Genomic DNA, 21026 nt, shown 5'->3' with positions numbered 1-21026 from the left:
AGCTACGAATGGCCATTTTCTGCTATAAATCATTCTTTTTTCTACCTGTTTCTGTGTACACAGCCCTCAAACCTTCTGGACTCCTCAATGGAAAAATTACCTTCTTCTTAGTTCCCTTTCGATTAATAAAACCCATCAAATCCTACTAATAAAAATAATTTTTAACATAAAAACGAAAGAGAAACCCTCTTGGACATCTTTTAGTAATAATGATTCCATATAAAAAAGGAAGAAAAGAGAAAAGACTACTTTGCTAATCAAAGAGCAAACTTGGCTGCCCAGCCGAAATTAGGACTGGCAAGACCTACGCAGAATGTAATGTGATGTGGATATCCTTAAGTAGAAAATAAGTAAATAAAAATAAAAGTAAAGCCAAAGATGAGGAAGAAAGGTCACTGGGGAAACTCTTCTGTAGTCAACACAGTCATTTGCTATGATGGCAATGGATAACTCCTCCACTGAATTTTAAATGCTCAGCATCTTATCCTAGGGAGGGTTCATACAGTAGCATCAGATACCACGAAACTTCACACAATGTAGCACAAGCCAAACAGAAAAGAAATGCCTCCACGTGTTTATTTCATACTTGTGCTTGAGATACCCAGCTACTTTTGCTAACATATCCCAGATTTGTATCTCAGGAAACTAATGGCAAGGCATTTTTGTCAAGGTTGATTAATTTCAGATTGCCTTCTCCCCTTATTCCCCCAAATGTTTGCTTATTTCCCCCCACCACCACCCCCCCGCCCCATAGGATATAGCTTTTTAATCTGGTATGCCCTACCATGAACACTTCTGAATTTTTCTGACATTTACTGAATTTAGCATTAATCTGAGATTTGTATTTCATAAATATACACCATTAGGATATGCATCCTTTTAAATTACCAAAATAAAGATATCAAATGCTATACATTTGATCTCTAGGTAGTAACGTAGTACCAAACTTCAAATTAATTGTAACACTTAATTCTTTACATTTCAAAAGCATAAAACTTGAGCCACATTTCATGGATACTCAGTGCCACTGCTGAATCCCAATCTGACATTTTACCATATAGTATGCTAATGACATGTAGCAAGGATTACAATAATAATATAGTAAATAATGACATCATACATCATAGGCACTCATATCTGAATGAACGGATGAGTGGATGAATAAGTTATTTTTATTCCATAATTAATTTTTAAAATAACACAGTTTTTACAGCATATAACGCTTGAGTGAATTTTAAAGGCATTTAATTTTTAGATAATTATAAATAACTGAAGAAGTAAGATATCCAAACTGTCTAACATATAAATCATAAAAGCAAAAGACAAAAACGATGAATTTTAGGTTGTTGGCAAAAAGAAATAAATCATTGGTTTTCACACTTCAACAAAGAAATATGTTTACATGTTGATACCTGGTCTTGCTGATACAGAGAAGCTGGACTTTGGGGGCCAAAGAAATATTTTTTATTAAGGTATTTGTCTTTAATATATATAGATTTTGCTTCCCTTTGCTTTCGGTCTCTGTAAATTATTCTTCGGAACTGCTCAATGTCTGTCCAGCACATAAGGTCCACACTACGATGAAAACAAAACCAAAGCACAGCCCTTCTTTTATTTTTCCTCTCAATTTTACTAACCACCAAACAAGTTTTTGTTTTGACAGAACTTAGAATGTGATTGTCTTGACTAGTTAGCAGAGCCAAGTAGATCATGAAACTAATGAGTTCAGTGTTATCATGTCTCATCCTAGCTAAATATATGAATGAACACAGGCGTACTGGGATCAGAAAATCATCTACCATCGTTATGGGTAGGGTCTCAGAGTTCCTCCATTACTGATGGACCAGTATTGTTGATATCTAACCTAAGAAAATCTCCACCCAATGTGCGTCTATTTGGCAACATGCTAAATTTAGAACAATTCTCATCACTAAGAAGGGAAACTATATATGTGAAATTTGGCTCCCAGGTGTAAACACTTTCTCTTAACTTGGGAGAAAATTACTGGAAAAATATATGATGAATATTTCAGTTTATAGTAGATAAATATGTCATAAGTTTCCAAGATTTTGTGCAAAACTACAATGTTTATGAATCAGCCAATAAAATTACAAAGTTTTACAGTAATTTCAGTAGCTTAGAAAAATATGAAAATATGAAAGAGACACTTTTTCAGAAATACTAGTTAAAGCACCTGTCTAGAAAAATGTAAAAGAAAGAAACAGTAGAAAAGTGACAGAATTAAACATAGTGGTGTCTTAATTTATCCAAAGTTAAAACTATTAACAAAATCTTAAAATAATATTTGGGAGGTTGCTATTATCAAAATGCACTCCCCAATAAAAAGTTACCAATACAGATTTCAGATAGGTATGCCATTACTACTGTCATGGATGAAATCTAGCACCAAATCACTTTTACATGTTGAATCAAAGTAAGTTGCTTAGAAAAACAGTGTTTTAAGAGAGAAATACATTTCTAAATGGTTATTTTCCTTACCTTGAAGAATGAGCCTCAAGAAACTGACGGAAATGTTCAAACTCCAGTTTGTTGTTAAGCAGATCATTAAAACTGAAGTGCCTATATTCTTCAGGAACATTATTCCAGTATTCTGTTTTTTTACACACATCAGGAAGCGGTGAAATACCCGTTCCAACTTCACAAGTAGTGTCCTAGTGAAATAACACTTTTCATTAAAAAATCTCCTAAATACAACAAATTATTTTCCAAATTTAAAAAGAGAAACAAATAAAAATGAACTATTAGGTCAACACCATCTAACAATTCAATAGTAAAACTAGATAAAGAATCTAGAATCTGGCTGTAACTCCCATCAAATTCTATCCTGTTCCTTTCTCTTCCATTCTCTTCTTTTCAGGAACATTTAGAAAACATTTACTATATATTTGCTTATAAAATGTTAATTTTTTATTTTTGTTGGTGTAAGAGTAATAAATCATTTGTAATAAGAAAACAAAAAGCATATATAATACTACCATTCAGAGATAACAATCGTTAACGTTTGTAAATACAAATCTTCTAGTTTATTAAAAATGAAGACAGGACTAAACAAGTATGTATAGTTTTGCAACTTGGTTTTTTTTCTTAACAATGCATTATGAACACAAAGTGTTCTTTTATTTATCTGAAGCAGGCTCCAGGCTCTGAGCTGTAAGCACAGAGCCTGACACAGGGATTGAACCAACGAAGTGCAGAATCATGACCTGGGCTGAAGTCAGACGTTTAACCGACTGAGCCACCCAGGTGCCCCAATAGTATGTTCTTTAAATGTAACCTTTTCATATAAAAGTTAATTATTAGGCATTTTTAAAACCTTATGTTTTGCAATTTATAAGCTCTATATAAGGGCAAAGAGCTAGAGAAGCTTATTCTTTCAAAAACCTTTCCTTGGGGCGCCTGGGTGGCGCAGTCGGTTAAGCGTCCGACTTCAGCCAGGTCACGATCTCGCGGTCCGTGAGTTCGAGCCCCGCGTCAGGCTCTGGGCTGATGGCTCAGAGCCTGGAGCCTGTTTCCGATGCTGTGTCTCCCTCTCTCTCTGCCCCTCCCCCGTTCATGCTCTGTTTCTCTCTGTCCCAAAAATAAATAAAAAACGTTGAAAAAAAAAATTAAAAAAAAAAAACAAAACCTTTCCTCTCCTTATATAATTCATTTACCCCTCTGTTTATTTTTGAAAAGCATCAGACCATTAGAGAAACTACCGATATTTAAAAAGTCAATTACCAATGAAGAGAAGGATTATGGGAAGTATTATACATTTTAGTTCATAAAGTTTAAAATGCAACTTAAATACAATGAAAATGCTACGTTTCAATTCACAAAGTTTAAAATACAAACTTAAAATACAACCTCATGAACTTTTTCATTCATAAACTTTAAAATAACAAAATGTGCTGTCTTTTTGGATTTTTACGTAGCCTCTCCAAGATATTAATTCATAGTTTCTCAAATAAAGAATTTATGTGTTAAAAAGGCAACTATCATAAAGGTTACATTTAAAAGTCCACTTTATTATTTGTGTAAAATTTTATTGTAAAGGAGTAAAAATTGCAGACAGGTACAAGGCAGAAAGTTAAAATATCACCTGAAACTTTACTGTTCAGAGCTAACCATCTGTAATATTTTGGTGATGTCTCAGATATTTCCAGATACCTCTCTTCGTATATATGTATACATGAGAAAATATATAATTTTACATAAATAGGATTATATGATACCAGTGGTTTTTTTCCTTATATTTTTATATAATAATGTGCCCTAGGCATTTTTCACATCAATAAATATAACTGTCACCTTTATGTAGATACGCACATTTAATTTTATGACTTTCAGGATCTGAAAGGATTATGTAGGTAATCCAAAAGTTGCAAATGTATAAATCAAAATAACACTTTAATATCCTAGTCAGTCTGATGATCTTTTTCCTGATGCCCCCAAATCCTTTCCATATTTTTTCCTTTATTATTTTGCCTATTGCTGTCACACAAAAGTTCCTTTTCTGTTTAGAAAACTCAATTTAACTCTTTTTTTGAATTGACAAATAGAGCTGCTGCTATACAGAAAGCAATCAGAGATGTTCAAAGGAATAATGTGGTTTGAAGGCTCTTAACTAAGGCAGGCATCTGCTTTGTCTTTTGGCTTTGTTGTTAAATGTGTCAGTAAAAAGTGACACCTGTCAAATGCAGCATGCTAGGCCAAGAAGTAGCAGAAAAATGGAACTGCCTATCCCTTACTTGATCAGTACATGATCTCCTCAATATATTATCCCCCTCCCCCTGCCAATATACACAGTGGTAATCCTCTCCAGGATAAAAAGTTTGTTTTTTCTAAGTAGAGAGCTGTCTTACCTCAGCTTTCTTGGAAAATGTCTCTTTATGCAAAGCCTGTAGCTTTCTGAAGTATGTGGAGTCTAGCTGTCTAGTTTCTTCCACCAGCTCCACCTAATAAAACAATAATAAAGCTCATAACATCAAGAGAATGTGCATTATGAAAAAGTGCGGAAAGAATGCACAATTTGCCAGTAACAGCGGGCTAAAAAACGAAGACACTTGCCAATAAAGTAAATTAGTTTGGAGGCAAAAGCAGGAAAACCAACATAAAAATATTAGCTACAGCATATTCAGACTTCGCATGCATGCGATAAAATATTTCTATGTAATGATATAGTGACATCAGAGATCATTCCTCCTTTCTGGTCACCCTACGTGAACTAACAAACACTGCACACATTTTGGGTCACATTTCCATTTTCTATTCATTATAATAGGATAATAGTCATGAAAGCAGGCACTGCTAGTTTTAGAGACCAAATAATCCACAGTAGAACAAGAAATGACCAGACTCCATCATTATTCATCTGCAAGCTAAGGTTCTGTTAACTGTAGCAAAAGAGGAGGAGAGTCATTTATCAAATTAAACTCACAGTAGGTCTCATGCTGCAGTGTGTGCATTGCACTGTTTTATCGTCAGAAGAACAAGCTCATTCTCCATTTCTCTCTTCCAGGGCAAAAGCAGTTTGGCGGACTGAGAATTTTCTACATTTAATAGTTTTGGTAGCCTCTTTGATTATCCTTTTTGGGAAACAGCCTACACAATCCAGTCAGGTGGACTTTTACAAACGTTCTCTGGGCTGCATTTAAGGGCATTTGTAATTTCTTATTAAAAAGAGTGTATAGGGGTGCCTGGGTGGCTCAGTTGGTTAAGTGTCTGACTTCGGTTCAGGTCATGATCTCACGGTGTGTGTGGATTCATGCCCCACATGGGGCTCTGTGCTGACAGTGCAGAGCCTGCTTGGGATTCTCTCTCTCTCCCTCTCTACCCCTCCCTGACTCGTGCTTTCTCTCTCTCTCTCTCTCTCTAAATAAACTTAAAAAAACAAGTGTACGGTTTGTCCCACACATTTTGTAAGAATCATTACCAATGCCAAACCTTTTTGATTTAGCAAAGTTAGTTTTAATGCCAAATCTTTTTTTTTTTTAACATCTCAGGACTTATCTCAGGTCCATTTTCCTTTACACCATACACTGTATTTAAAATAATGACTGGAGGGGCACCTGGGTGGCACAGTCAGTTAAGTGTGTGACTTTTTTTTCTTTTCAAAAATGTTTTAAATTTTTTTAATGTTTATTTACTCTTGAAAGAGAGAGATAGAACGTGAGTGGGGGAGGGGCAGAGAGAGAGGGAGACAGAGAATCTGAAGCAGGCTCCAGGCTCTGAGCTGTCAGCACAGAGCTCAACGCAGGGCTCGAACTCACAATTTGTGAGATCATGACCTGAGTGAAGTTGGTTGCCCAACTGACTGAGCCTCCCAGGTGCCCCAAGTGTCTGACTCTTAATCTCAGCTCAGGTCATGATCTCGCAGTTTGTGAGTTTGAGCCCCACATCAGGCTCTGCACTGATGGTACGGAGCCTGCTTGGGATTCTGTCTCTCCTTCTCTCTGCCTCTACCTCGCTTGTATGCTCACTCTCTCGCTCTCTCTCTCTCTCTCCTCTCAAAATAAATAAACTTAAAAAAATTTTTTAAATAAAAATCACAGATCATTTTTTTTAATTTCATATGATACCCTAATTTTTCTAATATAACAGATGTATTTTGTAGTAGAAAAGATGTAACACTAAGTTTTCAGGGCAAAGAGAAATCAGGAATGAAAATTTAATTATTTTGGTCATTGAATTTAGTAAGCCATAGAACTGTTTAATCAAATCCAATAAGGTAATTCTATCTGAGGTGTTTGGGTATTAATTTTATCTTAATTTATCTAACCTATTCCTTCTGGTAGACGATATGACTAAAAAGTTGTTGAGACATGAACAAAGAATAGCAATATGAGGGTAGCAGAGTTCTACTGGAAATGACCTCATGTAGAGGGTACATGCACAACTTAATATAAAAGATACCCATGAATGGTTGTAATCTGTGATTTAAAATAAATATTTAAAGAAATGTCTTCCACCCATCAATAAGAATGGTGAAAATATTCAGGCACTGAGATTTAAAATGACCTCTGCTGGAATTGAAAAAGATGTGTTGACATTTTTATCTAATCAAGCAGTCTGACCTGATGAACATCTAGGGGTATCTTAAAATAGCAACACTGAAGTTAGAAAATGTGTTTTCCACAGTACATATGAAACATTTCTATTTTCCATGGGTGCAATATTTACTATAACTCATCCAGTATAAAATTAAAGGGTTTTTTTCCATTAATCAAAATTAAGGCCACTGCAGAGAAATGGCAAGAAAGGACAAAGCCAAAAATGTTATCATGGCATATTTTGTTGGTTCACAGGAAACCAAAACTCAGATTTCTCTCTGTTGACATATTTGTACGGAGAACTAAAAAATGACAAAGATTTTAGTCTTTCGTTAGGATACAATAGAGAAACTGGCAAAAAATAAAGTTAATAAATACTTTCCCGGCTCTAATATTGAGACTGCCAAATCTTAACTCTGAGTCCCTGGCCCATGTAAGATATTTTTCAGTTTTTCTCTTGTGAATTAATAATGCTGCTTATCATCAGTTTTGTAGTAAATGAACAGTTCACACACCGTTTCTTAGTGCCACAATACCTTTCTAAGAGCAACTTGGTCTAATTTTACCATCTGTGTCCAGGGCTCAAGAAGGAGGAGAAGGATATATTCTTCTGCTGTGTCAAAAAGGTCTTCAAATGGTGGCTGTATTCTCATATAAATTTCTTTTTTCTTTTCCTGTTGGAGTCCAATGTCAAGAGTGGCCGAAGGAGCAATGTATGTGGCAAAAAGATACTAAGGGAGAAGGGGGAGAAATGAGAGGTTGTTGGGAGAAACCATAATGGTTAGCAGGTTCCTCAGCAAAGGCATTTTAAAAAGGTAAGAGAAGAGATACAAGCTCAAGTGATTTTTTTTTCTTGAAAAGATGCATAAAACTACTTAAGTCAAAGCAATCTGTTTATTCAAAAGGCTTCTCTTTCCTTTTCCTATTTCTTCAATGGTAATTAATCAATTTGCCATGGATCTTACACAAGAGTATATCATTTGGATATTTAATATTTTTTATCAGATTCCTACTTTGTATTATTATGATTGATTACAGGTTATATTCTTCCTTTTTCCCTTATGTTCACAATATTTCTAACACATTAGGGCTACTTTCCAAAATGTTTTGGAATGCCCTTTTGGACACACGAGGCATGAAACAAGGACTGAAAAACTGGCTATTGGTCTTCTAGTATAAGGACCCAACAAACTACCTGCCCTACCCAACTGAGTTGCAGACTTCTTAAGACTGTTGCTAATTACCCCTTTCTGCTGTAAAAATATCTCCATTTGGTGCAGAATGCTGTGGAAGAGATACGAGAAGGAAGTAAGAGTGAATGGAAAGATACACATGAAATTTCTAGCTTCCTAGAAAAAGCATAAATGTCTATTCCATTCTACTCATTTGTCTTTTCTCTAAATAACAGCTATTTACATCTCAGAAGTAATTTATTAACATTTTATTTTTTTAAATGTTACATACTGAATATGTCATGCCCTGCATATCGGATTTAAATGCAGTTGTACTAACAATGTCAAATTAATTGCACTTAATTTAATTTTTTACTTAGTTTTTGGACCTGATAACGTCCAGACTCCACCCAGGCAGTAGATCAGATAGACAGACAGATTGATATATAGACAGAGATACAGAGAGAGTCATACCAAATACCAAATATAAATAGTCTTACGTAAAATAATCTTTTAAAAGTTTTAAAGGGTCCACATTAATAACAAGCATTTACTGAGTATCTACTAACATCTCAGACACTTGTATAGGTGCTATGTATGCAAAGATTAATGATTAAGACCCAATACCTGCTCTGAAGGAGCCCACTGGTGGTGACATGGAGATGAAAATCAGCAGATGAAATACAGTGTAAGTACTACCACAGAAGTACGCATTGCAAATAAGAACATCATTGACTGTCTGTCCATTTTTTTCAAACTCACATCCCATTAATCACCTTTTAAACATCATACTCAAATACTAATTCTTCTGTTATTTTCCTAAACCTTGTTGTTTTGCCATTCCACACCATTGCATGTATTGTTCCTCCAATCTTGGATAGTCACCTTACCGTGCGCACCTTGTCCACTTGATAAACCCTGACTTATTCTTTAAACACCAACATGTATTTTTCTTCCTCCAGGAAGCCTTCACTCACACCCTCCTCCCAAGATCATTTTCTACTGCTATACCTACCACACTATAATGCAGTTATGTATTATGTATCATCTCTTCTAGAACGAGGTCCTTGAGGGCAAATACCATAGCTTGTTCTTTTGTCATTCTCCAATTCCTAAAACTGTTCTTGGTAGAGAGTGGATGCCGTAAATGTTATTGAATTGCACTAAATCCATAGAAAAGACTCATTTATGTCTTGGAATGGGAAAGGAAAAGGTTTAGAAACCTTTCCAAGAAAAGATAAGCTTGTCTTATCCTTAATCCTTCAGCTGAATCTTTAAAGATGAGTTGGAGTCAATCAGGCAAGAAAAGGGAATTGATGAGAAAGATGATTTAAGAAGAAGGAAAATCTGGGCCAAGGCATTAAGGCTTAGGGAGGTTTTATAACCTATGGAGAGATTCTAGACTCCAAGGAGATAACACGGGCTAATGGAAAGAGGTAGAATAAGAGGGGATACTATAAAATGAGGCAGGAGCCAGGGCATGGATATGACCTTTTGTCCCTTGGTAGGGAATTTGAATTTTACCTAAAGATATATAACGAGGGCTCTCTGAGGGGTGACATTATTGGATATGAATCTTAGAAATAAATCACTATGGCATCAGGAAAGAGAAACAGTTTGAACAGTTTGAACAAGATTTGAGGTAGTTTGGAAATTATTTCAATAGCCAGATAAGAAATTATATGCCACCTTCATCTCTTGCCTGCTTTTTGCAATAGCCTCTTAACTGGTCTTCAAAGGTTCCTCTTTGCTTTCTTAGTGTTTTCTTATGACAGCAAATAGAGAGGTCCTTTTGCCTATCACTCTTCTCAACTCTTCAGTGACTTCTCATCTCACACAGACTAACAGTCAAAGTCTTTATAACTACCTATAGCTGGAGTTTTTGAAAATTTCTCATTACTGAGGGAACAAGTATTATAGTTCAGGACCTGCCAGTGGGGAAGCCCGTGTAAATATCCTACGGTCGCAAAACACCCTAAGAGCAGGACTAGACCAGGTATAGACTCTAGCCTTGAGTCTTTAAAGTGTTGAGCAAAAATAACTGCTAATCTGTAATTTTGTACCCAGCAAAAATACCTGATAAAATGAAAACAAAGATGTCACAAACCAATAAACAGAAGCAGACAATCCATCACCAGCAGAACTGTACTATGCACATAAAATAAACAAAGGTAAGAGCAGGATGGAATAGAGAACAATAGAATTGCATAAATATGTAAGTAAATATCAATAAATGTTGACTGTAAAACATAATAACAATTAATAAAATCAGAGGAAATAGTAAAAGGGCCTAAGAAAGAAAGGTCGGAATTGAGCGGGCAGGTTGAGGTACAACTGAAATGATCCACCATAAAGCCTACTACAAGATAGTAATGTAATATTCAGGGTGGAGTCTCAAAGAACTAGAATAAATGTGGTGCCTGACTGGCTCAGGGTCATGAGTTCAAGCCCCTCTCTGGGTGTAGAGCTTACTAAAAAGAGTGAAGCTAAGGGAGAAGGACATGTAGAGAGCAGTTAAAAGGGAGTACTATAAAGATCAGTACATAACAAGGCACTCACTCAATAAATATTTGCTAAATGGATGAATGGAAGACTAGTATCCTCAAGTGAAATGATGACCTGAAAGGGGAATTTTCAGAGTTCAAAAATTTAAAGCACAAGTAGTTCTAAATTCTGATGAATTCCAACATAAGGCTAGCCCATAGTTAACTTAGGAGAAATGGAGATAGACACTGGAATTGGGTAAGTTATTGGGTAGCATATATGTTATTAGGGCTATCTGTGTGGATATTGAGAAAGCTTCATATGATAAAAATGTACAGAGAAATTTCATGAGTCATGCACTGAAACTTTCTAAAAACATAAAGAGAACTTAAAAGATCTTTAGACAGCATTAATGAGGTTTAGGAGAGGGGAAGTTACTAGATGGAGCAGACTTTAAACTTTTTGAAGTATTAAAAGATGAGACTTGTGGGGCGCCTGGGTGGCTCAGTCAGTTGAGCGTCCAACTTCGGCTCAGGTCATGATCTCGCAGCTCGTGAGTCTGAGCCCCGCGTCGGGCTCTGTGCTGGCAGCTCAGAGCCCGGAGCCTGTTTCAGATTCTGTGTCCCCCTCTCTCTCTCTGCCCCTCCCCTGCTCATGCTCTGTCTCTCTCTGTCTCAAAAATAAATAAACGTTAAAATAAAAAAAATTTTTAAAAAAAGATAAGACTTAAACAGCAACAGGGAACTTCTTTTTATTACTAAGTGCTGTGAAATGTGAGAGAAGGGGCATATTGAAGAGACATTTGGATGTTCTATTTAATTAGGCGATCCATGTGTTGGAAACTTCCTTCCCCAAAACAAAGGTACGTAGTCCATTGGGCAGAATAGTCCAGTTTGAACCATACTCTCTTTTTTTTTTTTTTTTTTTTGAGAGGCAGAGACAGACAGAGCTCTAGTTGGGGAGGAGCAGAGAGAGAGGGAGACACAGAAGCTGAAGCAGGCTCCAGGTTCTGAGCTGTCAGCACAGAGCCTGACACGGGGCTTGAACCCACGGACCATGAGATCATGACCTGAGCTGAAGTCAGACGCTTAACCGACTGAGCCACCAAGGCGCCCCTTGAACCATACTCTTACCAAATGATTATATGATATTTAAAATGAAATCTGCTTTACATACACATAATTTTTTTCTAACCTTGGGAGTTAAATATTTTTTTAAACTTTTTATTTGAATTCCAGTTACTTAATATACAGTGTAATATTAGTTTCAGGTGTATAATATAGTGATTCAACACTTCCATTCAATACCCAGTGCTCATCACAACAAGTACACTCCTTAATCCTCATTACCTAGTTCACCCATCCCCTCACCCACCTCCTCTTTGGTAACCACCAGTTTGTTCTCCATAGTTATGAGTCTATTTCTTAGTGTGCCTCTCTTTTTTTCCCTATGCTTGTTTGTTTTGTTTCTTAAATTCCTCATATGAGTGAAATCATAAGGTATTTATTTTTGACTGACTGACTTAGCATAATACTCTCTAGCTCCATCCACTTCATTGCAAATGGCAAGATTTCATTCTTTTTAATGGCCAAGTAATATTCCATTGTGAATATGTACCATATCTTCTTCATCCATTCATCAGTTGGTGGACACTTAGGCTGCAGAAAAATGACTTGTAAATCTAAATAATCTAACAAGTTAGGTTTGTATCAGATTCAAATCTATTCTTAAACATTTTGTAAGTTACAGGTTTTAAAAGTGCACTAATTAAAATTATGTCATACTAAGGCAAATTCAAAAACTAAAGACTAAAATGGTCAAATTAACAACATGAAAAGTGTCTCTAGAATTTGCGTCAATAATTGCAAATCTACCTCAAAGGAGAGGAAATTTCACTCCCCAAATGGCTTAAGTTAAAAAACAGTGGTTAGGAGGTGTCTGGGTGGCTCATTCGGTTAAGTGTCCGATTTAGGCTCAGGTCATGATCTCATGGTTCATGGATTTGAGCCCCACATCAGGCTCTGTGCTGACAGCTCAGAGCCTGGAGCCTGTTTCAGATTCTGTGTCTCCCTCTCTCTCTCTCTCCTTGCCCCTCCCCCACTCATCCTCTGCCTCTCTCTCTCTCTCTCTCTCTCTCTCTCTCTCTCTCTCTCTCAAAAATAAATAAGAAACATTTAAAAAAAATTTTTTAAACCCAGTGGTCAGGTTTTATTTGGGCAGCAATGGCATCTAATGGCAAAAATAAAGCAACTGCTTAGTCACTAGGTCAGCTACATTGAAAGTATAGTTTAAACAAACATTTGACATGCCACATACCAAACTCTTTGTGTAGAAGTTAGTATGGTTTCTTTGATTTAAAAACATGACAACGGTGAAGTGGGTAAAGCACAAAAGAAGTTGGTGATGACTAGAATAACACTAAGAGAAAGGACAGTCACCTTCTGGTGCACACCTGAATCTATTCTTTTCCCTTTCTCTCCCAGTCTTGCTTTCACTCTGCTTGTCTTTTTTTTTTCTGTTTGTCTTTTAAGATTTGCTGCTACCCACAGTCCCAAGAGAGACTCTTATGTTGTCTATCATTATACCTTGGTGGACATTGCATGACGCCATGGTAAAGCCAGATTGTTGTATGTGACTATATCAAATTGGCTTGGGCTTTTTTACCTTCTGAAATTTTGCTTTATGATTTTCTTCAGAATGAGTGTCACTTCACTTCACCACTCACTATATTAATAACACCACTTCTTCTCTGATCATTGCTTTTCATTCTTTTAGACCTCTTCCCAAACATAACTTTACCTTCAGCCCAATATGCAGCTTCTTTCTATCCCTCAAATGAATTGTGCCCCACCTGGTTTCTCTTACTTTCTTCCACAATCGGGTCTGAAGACTGCCCATCATTTCAAGTACACTCTTAAACATCCTTAATTCCTCCTACCTTGATCTTCTGCCTTATCAAGGCCCAATTCTAAGTCAGTTGAATCATTCATTCATTTTCCCAACTTTATCCTCAAGCTCCCAATAAAAACTACAACTGGCTCCATTATAAATAGACTTAAAAAGAAAAAAAAAAAAGAACCTCAGCTGTGATCACAAAGCTTGGTGAGTTCTTGCTTATTTCTAATCAAATCTTACCTCCCCACTTTTAAGCTTTGCCTTCCTCTGTAAAGCTCCCAACTCTATCCTTATACTTCTTCACTTTCAGAAGATTTATCTTACACTTAACTGGGAAAAAACTCTGGTATGAATGCCCTCAACTGTCTTCTCAAGAGCTTTCTTGTAAATATTTTTCTTTCTCTGATGTTTCAAAGGAAGACTCCTCTCCAAGACTAAACCATTCATGTGTGGTCTTGACTCATTCTCCCCAGAACCTTGCAACATCGATTATGTCCTTAGCACTGTCCTTAGTTTACTTTTCCATTGATTCTATCTTCTTCCTTATGCTACAAAGGTGTTCAAGGGAGGTGTCTCTCCCATTGTAAAATAAGTTTCTTGACTGTTTTGTCCACAACCTACTGCCTTTCTTTCTCATCTCTACAAATCTTCATACTCCCTTTCCACTCTTCAATCTACTGAAGTCTGGTTTTCATGCCAGTTAAAGTGATCTCTAAGATCACTGACAACCATAGGAACACCAATTCAATAGCTTCTCTCCTTAATCTTCATCATATTTGATTCCTTTTGCAACTTTAACATTGTTGATTACCCTCTCCTTGACTCTCTGCCCTCAACACTGTCTCCTGATTCTCTGCTTATTTCCACTCTCAGACTCCTTTGATGATTCCTTTTCTTCTGCTCCCTTAAAGGAAAGCATTCATTAAAATTCTTCGTTCAACTCTATTTTTTTAAACTTTCTTTTAATGTTTTATTTTTTTAAGTTTATTTATTTATTTTGAGAGAGAGAGAGCACACATGAGCTCATGAATGGGGGTGGGGCAGAGAGAGAGAGAGAGAGAAAGAGAGAGAGAGAAAGAATTCCAAGCAGGCTCTACATTGTCAGTGTGGAACCTGACATAGGCTCAAACTCATAAACTGTGAAATCATGACCTGAGCCGAAATCAAGAGTCAGATGCTTAACCGACTGAGCCACCTGGGCACCCCTATGTTCAACTATATTTTCTTCTCAGTCCACATTCTTTCAGTTTCTCACACATGCCAGGCACCCTCTCGCAGGACTTTCACATGGTGCCCTCTATGCCTTCTATGCACTCCAGCCTTACTTCTTTCCACCTTTTGATGGGGTTTTATTCATCCTAAAGGACTCAGTCTTCCTTGACTCGTCTGGCTTCAGTATAATTCTTACGTCCTCCTATGGGGCCCTATACTTGTAAGTGTCTCCCACTGGACCACAAGGTCTATGAAAACAGATTGGGTCTACTTTATTACTGTACTCCTAGCATCTAGCATAATGCTAAATTTAGGATAAATGAGTGGATGAATGAAAGACTTTGTCCATTCCCAAAGACTTAACAGTTAACTATATATGCAGAAGATATATACATACATACATATATATATATATACATACATACATATATATATACATACATATATATACATATATACATACATATATATGTATGTATATATGTATATACATACATATATATATGTATGTATATATCTTTATATATATCTTTAGGCCTGATATCTTTCCTGAGCTAAAATCTTTGCTTCTAGTTGCTAACCTGCCATTGTTACGTGGATAGCCTGTAGACCCTCAAACCCAGTGACTCAATAATATAACACATTATTGTTTCAGAGCCTCCCAAGCCTCTCCCTTCCTTCTGTATTTCCAGTTTTCATGAATAACACACCAGTCACAGCACAATCTTTGACTCTCGCACTTTCCTCGCCTTCTTCTTCAAATGCAAGTCCTATGAATTTAACTCTCTACATTGAGACAAGGAGAAACTGTTAAGAACAAGTATAAAAATATGAGGGGGTGGGTGTTGTATGGAAACCAATTTGACAATAAACTTCATACAATGAAAAAAATATATGAGGGGGAAACATGAGGCCGCAGTTCCATTCCAAAAAGAAACAAAATAAAATTCAGACTTCTGGCCAAGTGCAGTGAGACTCTTTCCAGGCTATTGTCTACTACCTTCCTTCCTGACCTCACACTTTTACTTTCTCTATGAGGCCACAGGGGTCCATACATATTTTTGTTGTTGTTATTGTTGTTCAACTGTTTTTGTCCAGTTTTACTGAGAAATAATTGGCATATAGCACTATACAAGTTTAAAGTATAAAACATACTATGACTTACACATATTGTGGAATAATTACCACAGTAAGTTTAACCATCCATCATCTCATATAGATACAAAAAAAAAAAGAAAAAATTATTTTCCTCGTGAAGAGCACTCAGTGTCTACTCTCCTAACAACTTTTGTGTATACCACACAGCAATGATAACTGTAGTCATCACATTGCACATTACATCCCAAGTACTTATTTATCTTATAACTGGAAGTTTGTACCTTTTCACCATCTTCACTAATCTTCCCCTCCCCCCAACCTCTGCCTCTGGTAACTACAAATCTGATCTCTTTTTGATGAGTTTGGTTTTTTGCATATTATTTAACTGCATATTCCATAGTCTCAAGGCACTATAATTAGGATAGACATATGACCCCACTCTGGTTTAAGCCTATCATCCTGGCATAATTAACAGTTTCTCTTTCACTCCGAAAAGAATCCTGGTTTAAGTAATAAGTTATATGTTCTCCCTATATTTAACAGACACCAGTTAGATTAAACTATAAGATTTCTCTCAAACAAGAATCCTAGAAATTTTCACATATATTTAGAGCTAAAAATAAAGAAAAGAAAGGCAGAAAATATTCTTTGCTATGAAACACACATTTGTCTAACTGCAATCATATGAATTGAATAGCTGTTATCAAAACCAAAATCCCAAATATTTTATTTAGAACTTGGATTAAAGCTTCACAGACTTCTCTGTTAAGACTAAATGCATTAGGGGCACCTGGCTGGCTCAGTAGGAAGAGCATGTGACTCTTGATCTTGGGGTCATGAGTTCGAGCCCCATATTTGGTGTAGAGATTACTAAAAAAAAATTTTTTTTAAAGAATAAATACATTAAATGAAAATCTTAACAGAAATTTAAAAATCTTTCCCCTCTCTATTGCACTTACATTTAGATATTTGTTTGCCTTCTCACCTTTTGGGAGAGAAGAGGCCTTCTTCACTGTCAGTTTATGGGAACACTGTTCATTATGACTTAAGTAATTTCTCTTTGTTCAAGTATCAACCCCCACTATGGTAATCAGCATAATCCTTAAGAGCACATACTTCCCCCACCTCCCCGAGTCTTTACTAGTCTTATTACAAAATTACAGAACTGGAAACATTAGAAAGGGGCTTGAAAGGTCATCTTCTCCAAAGTGTCCCAAGACCACATTATGCAAATTTATTGTCTCCTTTTGAGGCTCATTCTCTGGTCTCTCTGCTCCCAGAGTGGTAGGAACAAAAGTGGTTAAGGGGATAAGAAGGAAAAAATGGATTTGATTGTCAATTCTTTATTAGGCCACTCTGTAAATTTATAGTACAATCAACTGAATTACACCATTAAAATCTGACAATGTCTTTCTAGTATGTGTTTCTAATAATCTAGGGACAATGTATGAGTGGATTGACAACTGACTATATATAACAAAGGGTGTAATCACATATATGAAACAAAGTTAAAAGGCTAAAAAAATTTAAAACACACCTTTAAAACTTCTACAAAGCTGATGAAGATCATTTTTAAGTTGATATGAATGGACTTTAAAATGAAATATAAGGATTATGCTATATGATAGCTAAATAATATAGTCTAATTATGGTTTACACATTGCTTAAGTATCTTGGGTCATTTGCTTTTTTATTGGCCACCCGGTTCTTCCTTTCTAACCACTGAGTAAATAACAAAGTTGCTAATGTTGGAGAAGAAAATGCTCCCTTCATATCCCAGTCAGCTACTCTGATTCACATTAAAGCAAAGATTCCCTCACGCGCAGCTGTGGCCGACATGATTCCAATTTAAACATTAACCTATGATGCTTTAACAACCCCTCAGGAAAGTTTTTGAAAAGGGACACAAGCACTGCCTGTCTGTGATCGGACCGCCTGGCACTTCACACAGCACGGCTCTAAAGCCCATCTCTCCTGGAGACACTCAAAGGTTATGTAATCAGGAAATGCACAATGGGCGGCTTGCCCAGCCGCTCTACACCTGTGCCGGTGACTCACTTTCTTGGCCTCTGTATCAGATGGCGGCGGCGGGGTTGGGGGGGGGGGGGCGGGAAGCAATGCTTCCCCTTAAAAAGATCTCCTACAGTCTTGAAATTCTGGGAGTTAATGTTCTTATTTAACTAAACTCCCATGACCATAGGATAGTTAACAAGACCATAAAGAAAAAAAAAATGTAGTCTGGATACCATGGAGATGGGAGGAAGAACAGAATTGGAAAGTGGAATGGAGAAACAAGTTGGGAGAAAAGAAGACAGAGAGATGGGAAGAAACAACATTTTTTTAAAATATGAAATCTATGTCAAATTGGTTTCCATACAACACCCAATTCTCATCCCAACAGGTGCCCTCCTCAATACCCATCTCCCACCCACCCCTCCTTCCCACCCCCCACTTGCACTGTTGGTGGGAATGCAAACTGATGCAGCCGCTCTGGAAAACAGTGTGGGGGTTCCTCAAAAAATTAAAAATACATCTACCCTATGACCCAGCAATAGCACTGCTAGGAATTTACCCAAGGGATATAGGAGTACTGATGCATAGGGGCACTTGTACCCCAATGTGTATAGCAGCACTCTCAACAATAGCCAAATTACGGAAAGAGCCTAAATGTCCATCAACTGATGAATGGATAATGAAATTGTGGTTTATATATGCAATGGAGTACTACGTGGCAATGAGAAAGAATGAAATATGGCCCTTTGTAGCAACATGGATGGAACTGGAGAGTGTGATGCTAAGTGAAATAAGACATACAGAGAAAGCCAGATACCATATGATTTCACTCTTATGTGGATCCTGAGAAACTTAACAGGAACCCATGGGGGAGGGGAAGAAAAAAAAAGAGAGAGACAGGTTAGAGTGGGAGAGAGCCAAAGCATAAGAGACTCTTAAAAACTGAGAACAAACTGAGGGCTAATGGGGGGTGGGAGGGAGGGGAGGGTGGGTGATGGGTATTGAAGAGGGCATCTTTTGGGATGAGCACTGGGTTTTGTATGGAAACCAATTTGACAATAAATTTCATATATTAAAAAAATAAAAATTAAAAAATAAAAATAAAACAAAAATAAAAAAAGAAATTGTGGTTTATATACACAATGGAATATTACACAGCAATGAGAAAGAATGAAATATGGCCTTTTGTAGCAATGTGGAAGAAACAACATTTTGACAATCATTTTGTTTTGCTTTCTAAAAGATGGCGAAATGACAATATTTCACTGAAATTACTTTTCGTACATGTCAGTTTGTTGCCATTACAAGAAAAAAACATAAAAATGTTTCCGTGCTTGCTTCTTCAAGGAAACCTCTCATGCTTCATTAATTAGAGCCAATATCCTATATATGCGAAGTATATAGCTCTACCCACGAGACGGCTCAAAATTAAAATATGCCATTTCCCATTGTGATTTAAAATTTTTTTCAACCTTAAGGTAATTTTTCCATGTAAGATTTCAGCATTGCCACTTAATAGTTTTCAAAATCATTTAAAAACTATTATGATAATAAACATATTCTCGGATGGAAGTGGATTCCAACCGCCTTTCAAATATATCGTAATGCATTTCATTTCAGGCTTAGTTGTCGCACATTTTATTCATTCTCATAGACCCTGGAATGTATTGATGTTTTCTTACTGCATCAAAAAGCCTACAAAAAAACATACCTAAGACAGGAGAATTGTGGGTTTATTGAATTTATCCTTGTTTTTTAACACTGTCAAAAAGCAAAAAAGAAAAGAATTTCCACAACTCTCGGTGCTATTGGCTTTCTTATTGTAGCAAAGACAAAATGATGACAGCTACAGAGTTAGATTCCAATTATCAAGCTGTAGAAGCACCCAGCAAAGTATTCTCACTGTGCCAAAGGTGAGCCTAATTTTTGGAAAAGCATCTTTTTCATAATAGGGGCCACTTGATGAGCTTCAGCTTGACACTCATCTGAGTTCCAATGAAAACAAGAAAAATTTCTGTGCAGCCTTAAAAGGCAAAGTCAAGAATAATACCAAATGTTGTAGCACATGTGTTGATTTGTTATGTTACATTTCAGCTGTTAGTTATGTTAATGGAACAGTTTCACGTACTTGGTTTTGATGTATTTATTTTAATGATCATGTGTATATATCTTTCTGTGATTGCCTGGTAACACTGAGTGCATGATGTGCTGCTGTCACCACCAGGCCAGGACTGGAAGTAAGAAAGAAAAATGTAAAACTTCAACTTCAGAACTGTACGACTTAAAGTGAGTCACACAGTACACCAGGGACAAGATGTGTCAGAACCTATATGCTGTGAGATCTTAATACTAAATTCCAGGATATCTAGCAGAGCATATCAACCGGTTAACTAAAATCGGGGACATTTAAAAAGTGGAATTTCAGGATGCCTGGTGGCTCAGTGAGTTGAGTGTCTGGCTTGTGGTTTCAGCTCAGGTCCTGATCTCACGGTTCAGGAGTTGGAGCCTATGTCAGGCTCCGCACTAACAGAGCATTCTGTTATTAACCGGGAATTCTCTCTCTAGCCCTCTCTCTGCTCCTCCCCCATTCACACTCTCTCTTTCTCAAAATAAATACTTTTTAAAAGGTGGATTTTCAATATAACTTATTAAAGTACGCTAGATGTTAGGAGAAAATATTTATGCTTCAGCATTTGGTGTCATTAGCAAAGTCCATTTTTCTTAGACTCCTTACCCCCCACTGCAATGGTAAAAGAAGGAATTCTAATCGTGTAACTAGTAAGGCCGTAGGAAGATATGTATCTTTCACATTCTTCTAGTAATTGCCCAAGATGCCCACCAAGAGCACAGGAAATATAAAGCTGTCTGCTGCTATTTCCTTCTACTTATCGGGAGGCAGCTTTAGGGTTCTGCCAGATGGGCTGATAAGGTGGCATCAACAAAGACCTAGCTGGCTCCCAAGGAAGAAGACATATCCCATAAAACCCATGACGCTATTTCAAACACTCTACAGACAAAAGAAGAAAAAAGGTTTTGGCTACTGAAATATACACTTTTTTCCATAAGCTCCTTCTTTCAATTCATAATAAGCAAACTGTGC

At 36.7% G+C, this 21026-nt stretch overlaps 1 protein-coding gene across 14 annotated transcripts in view; it reads right to left on the bottom strand.

Annotated features, from left to right (window-relative positions):
• RGS22 (regulator of G protein signaling 22) overlaps positions 1-21026 on the bottom strand; it is a 177600-nt gene that overhangs the window by 63506 nt on the left and 93068 nt on the right. For 12 of the 14 annotated variants that reach the window (XM_086696049.1, XM_086696048.1, XM_086696047.1 and 9 more), the window contains 4 exons: positions 7589-7783; positions 4866-4958; positions 2500-2672; positions 1413-1575 (listed from right to left, as the gene is read on the bottom strand). In XM_086696049.1, coding sequence (XP_086552175.1) covers positions 1413-1575; positions 2500-2672; positions 4866-4958; positions 7589-7783 — 624 coding nt within the window. The remainder of the gene's footprint in view (positions 1-1412; positions 1576-2499; positions 2673-4865; positions 4959-7588; positions 7784-21026) is intronic. The other 2 variants (XM_086696058.1, XM_086696057.1) reach the window with 1 other exon arrangement.

The sequence above is a fragment of the Puma concolor genome, chromosome F2 (assembly GCF_028749965.1).
Source record: "Puma concolor isolate L17-30 chromosome F2, mPumCon1.1.hap2, whole genome shotgun sequence".
NCBI classification, from domain to species: Eukaryota; Metazoa; Chordata; class Mammalia; order Carnivora; family Felidae; genus Puma; species Puma concolor.
Note: the sequence above shows the minus strand (reverse complement) of the source record. Positions and strands in the feature narration are given on the sequence as shown.